At 36.3% G+C, this 8,554-nt stretch overlaps 1 protein-coding gene across 1 annotated transcript; it reads left to right on the top strand.

Annotated features, from left to right (window-relative positions):
- The first annotated feature begins 496 nt into the window (after nucleotides 1–496).
- On the top strand, nucleotides 497–8,306 carry LOC147371850 (lysozyme C-1). The gene is made up of 4 exons (XM_086400044.1): nucleotides 497–660; nucleotides 3,240–3,404; nucleotides 6,206–6,281; nucleotides 7,755–8,306. Exons 1-4 carry the CDS (start codon nucleotides 525–527, stop codon nucleotides 7,819–7,821), a joined length of 444 nt encoding a protein of 147 aa, XP_086256170.1. The 5' UTR covers nucleotides 497–524; the 3' UTR covers nucleotides 7,822–8,306.
- The last annotated feature ends 248 nt before the right edge of the window (nucleotides 8,307–8,554 follow it).

Genomic DNA, 8,554 nt, shown 5'->3' with positions numbered 1-8,554 from the left:
GGAATCTGTGATCAACATGGTGCTGGGCTATTTACCAATCAGAACAACAGGAGTGTGTCATGTTCTTTGTGAAAAGTGTATATAAAATAATTTTAAGTGAAAAAGATAAAGACAATATGCAAAACACCTTAATGTAAATGAATGTTAATCCAAATGGGAGCTCATCACCAGTTGAGTAAAATGTTCATTCAGGTTTTTTTCTTTATACTTGTTCAACTTCATAATAAAATAAGAGGAAGTTCCTCTTTTGGCAATAATGCTAACTCCAGTTCTTCCTGAGAAATGTCTTTAAGCAATGTCATTTCATTATTTTCTGCAGGTTAATTCTTACGATATCAGAATATATCTCTTCAAAGATAAGAAGAAAAACTTTACAAGTGTGTGGACCAAAAAGCTCTTTCTGTTTTCCACATGACTCAGAGGGTGGAGCCACCAAACCAGTGAGATAAGAGGGGAGTGAAAAGATGTTAAATAGCAAGTCCAGCTCACCCTGGTCAGTCTGGACATTTGACTTCTCAGTCAACATGAAGGCTCTCATTATTCTGGGGTTTCTCTTCCTTTCTGTTGCTGTCCAGGGCAAGGTCTTTGAGAGATGTGAGCTTGCCAGAACTCTGAAGAAACTTGGATTGGACGGCTATAAGGGAGTCAGTCTGGCAAACTGTAAGTAACTCTTCTTTCTCCTTCCAAACAGTTAACCAGGTGTGGATCTAACAGAGGATGAATAATAAGCAAGGGACTTTGAGTGAATGGGCTTTTTCTTTGTTGGAGGATTTGTACACTTACCATGGTTAAAAACATCAACTTGCTTCTTTAGAATCAGATGTATCAGGTGAAGGATTGAAGAATGGGAGAGTCAAATTATATATCATTCTAAATGTAAGACTAGAAACTATAAAACTCCTAGAGGAGAACATAGGCAAAACACTCTCTGACATACATCACAGCAGGATCCTCTATGACCCATTGGAAATAAAAGCAAAAATAAACAAATGGGACATAATTAAACTTAAAAGCTTCTGCACAACAAAAGAAACTATAAGCAAGGTGAAAAGACAGCCTTCAGAATGGGAGAAAATAATAGCAAATGAAGCAACTGAAAAACAACTAATCTCAAAAATATACAAGTAACTCCTACAGCTCAACTCCAGAAAAATAAATGACCCAATCAAAAAATGGGCCAAAGAACTAAATAGACATTTCTCCAAAGAAGACATACAGATGGCTAACAAACACATGAAAAGATGCTCAACATCACTCATTATCAGAGAAATGCAAATCAAAACCACTATGAGGTACCATTTCATGCCAGTCAGAATGGCTGTGATCCAAAAGTCTACAAGCAATAAATGCTGGAGAGGGTGTGGAGAAAAGGGAACCCTCTTACACTATTGGTGGGAATGCAAACTAGTACAGCCACTATGGAGAACAGTGTGGAGATTCCTTAAAAAACTGGAAATAGAACTGCCTTATGATCCAGCAATCCCACTGCTGGGCATACACACTGAGGAAACCAGAAGGGAAAGAGACACGTGTACCCCAATGTTCATCACAGCACTGTTTATAATAGCCAGGACATGGAAGCAACCTAGATGTCCATCAGCAGATGAATGGATAAGAAAGCTGTGCTACATATACACAATGGAGTATTACTCAGTCATTAAAAAGAATACATTTGAATCAGTTCTAATGAGGTGGATGAAACTGGAGCCTATTATACAGAGTGAAGTAAGCCAGAAAGAAAAACACCAATCCAGTATACTAACACATATATATGGGATTTAGAAAGATGGTAACAATAACCCTGTATACAAGACAGCAAAAGAGACACTGATGTATAGAACAGTGTTATGGACTCTGTGGGAGAGGGAGAGGGTGGGGAGATTTGGGAGAATGGCATTGAAACATGTATAATATCATGTATGAAACAAGTCGCCAGTCCAGGTTCGATGCATGATACTGGATGCTTGGGGCTGGTGCACTGGGACGACCCAGAGGGATGGTATGGGGAGGGAGGAGGGAGGAGGGTTCAGGATGGGGAGCACAGGTATACCTGTGGCGGATTCATTTCGATATTTGGCAAAACCAATGCAATATTGTAAAGTTTAAAAATAAAATAAAATTAAAAAAAAAATAAAAATAAAACAAAAACAAAAACAAAATAAACATGCCAGGTCCCCCTATACTCCTCTAGGGCCACTAAATTTGCCAGCTGGCACTTGTAGGCTGATTATAAAATGTTTCAACACCTGGGATATCTCTTTCAAGCCCTTGGTGTCTGACTCTAGCCATTTCCAGTTTGGAACTTTGGTTCTGCAAGCCTGAGTAAGGCGTTATTTTTCTCATTTTTATACTCCTACCAAGATGTTGGGCGTTTAACAACAATGCTTTTTCAAAAAATTACATTGAATTCATAAAACAAGAACAAGGACAGTAGGAACCTATTTCCTTTCAGTCAATATCCATATATGGATTCCTGAAATGCAACAAGAAATGACATTTTATTATTTTCACTCAAGTTGATTAATTTGCATTTTCTTCCTCAGAATTCAAGATGTGCATTAAGTAAAAATTACTCTGTATTTTAGTCCATATTTGTCAAGGTCACCACTGTATTTTTGAAATTGAACTCAGACATTTCCCCTGTATAACTATTTTTGAAAGAATGAGCAAATGACTAGATGGATAGATGCATGATATAGTCTTTCCTAGTTTATGATTCTTGTTGTTCAGATTCTAATTTGATACCCAAATCCACCTTTCAGTTCAGTTCAGTTCAGTTCAGTTCAGTTGCTCAGTCGTGTCCGACTCTTTGCAACCCCATGAATCACAGCACGCCAGGCCTCCCTGTCCAACTCCTGGAGTTCACCTAGACTCACGTCCATCGAGTCGGTGATGCCATCCAGCCATCTCATCCTCTGTCGTCCCCTTATCCTCCTGCCCCCAATCCCTCCCAGCATCAGAGTCTTTTCCAATGAGTCAACTCTTTGCATGAGGTGGCCAAAGTACTGGAGTTTCAGCTTTAGCATCATTCCTTCCAAAGAACACCCAGGGCTGATCTCCTTTCTCTTAAGGACGCTTTAACATGAAAGTGTTAAAATATTTTTCAAGGAAAATATTTCTTTATATTAATACTTATAAAAGTCATTAGTAAAATATTATTATTTAAAAGAACTGATTTGTCTATAAAGTATAAATCATGTCCTGTTGTTGTTTTTCAACTAAAAATACATTTTTTTCAGGGCTGTGTTTGACCAAATGGGAAAGCAGTTATAACACAAAAGCTACAAACTACAATCCTGGCAGTGAAAGCACTGATTATGGGATATTTCAGATCAACAGCAAATGGTGGTGTAATGATGGCAAAACCCCCAACGCAGTTGACGGCTGTCATGTATCCTGCAGCGGTAAGACAAGATGATGTTGAGTGATGGCTCAGCCCCCATCTGGTTATACCTATAAGAACAGAGATTCAGTACAAATGAAAATGTCTTGAGGAGTTCATCAGGGACCTAGGAAAGCTCCATATTAATTTCTAGAAGCTCTATATTATCCTTCTCCTAATTTCTTAAGTAAGAAATTAAAGAGCTGGTATGATAAAAGGTTACTTGTTTGCTAACATCAAGAGTTTCTGTAATGACCTATGACTTTATTATAACTAGACTTGTTGATGCTCTGTAGAAAACAATACCATTTCTCTTTCTTATCTTGTTTGGGGAGATTTAGGGATAATTTGGTTGTGAGGTCTTTTTTTTTTTTTAATCTATTCTCCTTTATTGGAAAACAAAGAATTATTAGTTAAACAAAGAGGAGGAATACATGTGATCATTTTAAAAAATTATTTTTACTTTTAATGATGAAATGTTTTAAAAAATAGTAAATTAGAAACATTAATAGACATCAATATGTTCATTATGTACTTTAACAGTTTTTAATATTTTTTAATATTTACTTCTTTTATGTATATAAATTATATGCGAAAGTGAAAGTTGCTCAGTCATGTCCAACTCTTAATGATCCCATGGACTCTACAGTCCATGGAATTCTCCAGGCCAGAATACTGGAGAGGGTGACCTTTCCCTTCTCCAGGGGATCTTCCCAACAAATTATATATATGGGTTTTTTTTCCTTGCTTAGCGATTTAAAGAAAATTAGAAACATTATGATACTTCATTTCTAATTTCTTTAGCTTGCATCTCCGTAAGATACAGTTCCTATATAGATATTGTCATTCGGACAAGTTAATTTACAGATCTGTTTAATTGCAGTGAAAAAATATTCTATTGAGTTCCTTTTAAAATAGAGATATGGAATCTTTAGTGCATAAAATATTGGAGAACAATTACAAAATTTATATTGTTAAAATTTTAAATATTAAAGTTCTTAATGAGAAGATTAGTCTAAGAATATTCTTTTGTATCCAGTTAATTTTCTTTAAAAATATTTTGTATTATGCAATAATATGTGGTCATTGTGTAAATATTCTTACTACTCTGAGATGTATGACCACCAGCAACTTTTGGTACCCACAGTTTCTTTCAGAATATACATCACTCATGGACATGAATGTAAAGCTAAATTACATATATCTGTACTCATATATGAACATGTAAGCAATGTGTTTCAACAAAATAGAAATTGTACTAAACTTAGTACTTTACAATATGCTCTTTATTGTACAAAATTATTTTTATCAACAAATACCAATCTTTATTATATTTCAAGATGAATAAATTCCACTAATAAAATGTTCTATAATTTATCAATCCAAATCACACTGTTAAGCACTCAAGCTGTATTTTCCCCTTTTATTAATTGCTATGGAACATCTGGTACACACATCTTGGGTACATCTCTTATTACTTCTTTAGGATAAACTTTCAGTAACAAAGTTGGTAAGCAAAAAACTGCTAGACTGGTTTCTGCATGTCTGCTTGTTTTATTTTGATTTTATAATCCCTGGTAAAAGAGAACATTCTATCACATTAGTTAATAATTCCTGGAGCTTCCATTGACTTTGGCAAATGAAAAACAGAATGCTTCTTTTCATGTCAAATAGGATGGAAAAGAATTTTCCCATGGTGTTCACAGACACATGGACTTTTTTTTTTTCACATTAATATAGTCTATTTATTATTGACAAACGTACAAAAGTAATTCAGGGAAAAATGGCTTTTTAACAATAGTGTTGGAAAAATTAGACATCTATTTGAGTAAAATAGAACTTCAGCCTATTCCTCATCTTATATAAAATTAACTCAAAATGGATCATGCACATGTGGATAAACTGTTAAACTATGAAACTTCTCGAAAAAGAAAAGATAAAAAACATGTGATTTGAACTAAGCAGAGAGTTCTTCTATATAACTTCAAAGTATGGTCCTTTGAACTTTTTTAAAAATAATAAACTGGATGCTACCAAATTCTTAATCTAATGCTATGCAAGTAATTCTAGCCAGAGAATAAAAAAGGCAAGCTGCAGACTGGAAGAAATACTTTCAAATCATAATTGACAAAGTACTTGTATTCAGAATATATAGAGAACTTCTAAAGGTTCAACAGTAAGAATAAATTCAATTAGAAAATAAGAAAAAGTTTCAGTAGACCTCTTGCCAAAGAAGATCAGTTCAGTTCACTCAGTCGTGTCCAACTCTCTGTGACCCCATGAACCACAGCACGCCAGGCCTCCCTGTCCATCACCAACTCCCAGAGTTTACCCAGACTCATGTCCATTGAGTTGGTAATGCCATCCAACCATCTCATCCTCTGTTGTACCCTTCTCCTACCCTCAATCTTTCCCAGCATCTGGGTCTTTTCAAATGAGTCAGCTCTTCCCAATAGGTGGCCAAAGTATTGGAGTTTCAGCTTCAACATCAGTCCTTTCAATGAATATTCAGAACTGATCTCCTTTAGAATGGACTGGTTGGATCTCCTTGCAGTCCAAGGGACTCTCAAGAGTCTTTTACAACACCACAGTTCAAAAGCATCAATTCTTCGGCACTCAGCTTTCTTTATAGTGCAACTCTCACATCCATACATGACTGCTGGAAAAACTGTAGCATTGACTAGAGAGACCTTGACACATGGACTCTTAAAACATACTTTTAATTGTTCTTTCCTCAGCCTAAGAGAATAAAGCTGGCCGAACCTAAACTTAAAAAGAAATTTCTATGAATGTTGTTTTCATTTTCCACCATCTCCTTTTCAGAATTAATGGAAAATGACATCGCGAAAGCTGTAGCGTGTGCCAAGCAGATTGTCAGTGAGCAAGGCATTACAGCATGGTATGTTGTTCTTGTTTGTGTGTGTGTGTGGGTGTGTGTGTGTTTTCTCCTTCCAGTTCTATTGAGATGTAATTGACACACAGCACTGTAGAAGTTTAAGACAAATAGCAGAATGATTTGACTTACATATATCATGAAATTATTATCACAATAACTGGTGAACATCCATTATATCATACGGATACAAATTAAAGAATTAGGAGAAAAAAATTTATGTGTAATGAAAAGTCTTAGGCTTTACTCTGTTAGCAATTTTCACATATAACAATAGCCATGATAATTGCATTTATCACGCTGTACATTCAGTTCGTAGTATTTATCTTATACCTAGAACGTTGCAGTACCTTTAACTGCCTTCATTCACTTTCCCACCCCTCACTTCACCCACTACCACCTCCACTGGTAACCATAAGTTCAGTTCAGTTGCTTGGTCATTTCAGACTCTTTGCAACCCCGTGGATTGCAGCACGCCAGGCTTCCCTATCCCTCACCAACTCCGGGAGTTTGCTCAAACTCATGTCCATCTAGTCCGTGATGCCATCCAACCATTTCATCCTCTGTCGTCCCCTTCTCCTAATCTGACCTCTTTTACTGTGAGTTCTTCCTATATTTGTTTGTTTGTTTTAAATATAATTGACCTACAACACTATGTAAGTTCCTGTTACAGAGCATGGTTTGTGTTAAGCATTAAAAAGGAGAACTGGGGACTTCCCTGGTGATCCTCTGATAAGAATTCGTGCTTCTAATGCAGAGGATGTTGGACAGGGAACCACATGCCATTAGGTGCTGCTAAAAAAAGGTGGGACTCAGGAAGAATTGGGGGTTTTTTGGCAGCACTCCAGGGCATGTGGGATTCTAGCCTCCCACCCCACCATCAGGAATCAAAACCACTCCCTCAGCATTGGAAGGTCCAGTGGTCCTTAATGCTGCACCACCAGGGAAGTCTCAGGTAGAGCTGTTTTACCCTACTCTTCTGAGAGAAGGCAGAGAATATTCTCAAAGACAAAAGTATGCTACTGACAACTGAAAATCACAGCTTCAGATTTATGCTAAACAATGTGATACATAGAAACAATCTACTTTAACTGATTCAGAATCTAATTCTTTTACTCCTCAATTTATTTTAGGGGATTCTAGAGTTTTTAAGATTCTACAAATAATACCAATTTCTTGTCATATCTTGAAATAATTTTTGGAATTAAGTAAATGTGGAATGCACTCTGCAGTTGTGTTGTGAACAACACAGGACTCACCATTTGTGTTCAGCATTCTGTGCTCTAGTGAAGGCTGGTAGAGATGTGAAGTCCTTGGTATACATATCTCCAGTTAACAAATTACAATACTTGGATTTTTCTATAGCTTGTATTTCATGTACTGATGAACTATTTTGTTCTTCCAAAGGATTTGAAGTATGTACATTACAAGGAAGCTATGTTTTAGCCTAATTACAATTTGTTTCATCTTTCTCTACAGGGTGGCATGGAAAAGTCACTGTCGAGACCATGATGTCAGCAGTTATGTTGAGGGTTGCACGCTGTAACTGTGGAGTTATCGTTCTTCAGCTCATTTTGTCTCTTTTTCACATTAAGGAAGTAATAGTTGAATGAAAGCTTATACCACCATTCCTTCAAGCAAACAATGGTTTTACAGAAGCAGAAGCATATGGTCTTCTAAGAAGCTCAATGTTTATCTAATGTGTTAATTATTTGACACTAGGCCTATAATATTTTTCAGTTTGCTAGTAAAACTAATGCTGGTGAATATTTGTCTAAACTCTTAATTATCTAATATATCTCCAGTATATTCAGTTCTTAATTAAAGCAAGAACATTTATGCACCTTGCTGATCATGAAGGAATATAAAGAGGGATTAGATGAACTGTTGCTTTTTCTTAATTTCATTAGCATTATGACAAATTCAGAGACAGATGAGTCTGCAGCTATTGAAATAATTGCTGGTTAACCACAGATATGAAATGACGCATGCTGTAAAAATATATTTTCATTAAAAACTTTGCAATTCAAACCTTGTCTTTGTTTGTTTAGAGACATTTAGTATCTCTGAAGAAATATATATGTATATATTTTGAACAACAAAAAAAAAGGGCTTCCCTGGTGGCTTAGAGGGTAAAGTGTCTGCCTGCAATGCGTGAGACCCAGGTTCGATCCCTGGGTTGAGAAGATCCCCTGAAGAAGGAAATGGCAACCCACTCCAGTACACTTGCCTGGAAAATCCCATGGACAGAGGAGCCTAGTAGATTACAGTCCATGGGG

This window comes from Bos grunniens, chromosome 5 (assembly GCF_055505025.1).
Source record: "Bos grunniens cultivar Pamir isolate PY7600 chromosome 5, Bosgru_T2T1.0, whole genome shotgun sequence".
Lineage (NCBI taxonomy): Eukaryota > Metazoa > Chordata > Mammalia > Artiodactyla > Bovidae > Bos > Bos grunniens.
This window is presented reverse-complemented; position numbering and strand designations above follow the sequence as displayed.

Coding starts and splice junctions, on each gene's coding strand:
- LOC147371850 (XM_086400044.1), top strand. CDS start 525: ATGAAGGCTCTCATTATTCTGGGGTTTCTCTTCCTTTCTGTTGCTGTC. Junction 661..3,239: donor GGGAGTCAGTCTGGCAAACT/GTAAGTAACTCT, acceptor CATTTTTTTCAG/GGCTGTGTTTGACCAAATGG. Junction 6,282..7,754: donor GAGCAAGGCATTACAGCATG/GTATGTTGTTCT, acceptor CTTTCTCTACAG/GGTGGCATGGAAAAGTCACT.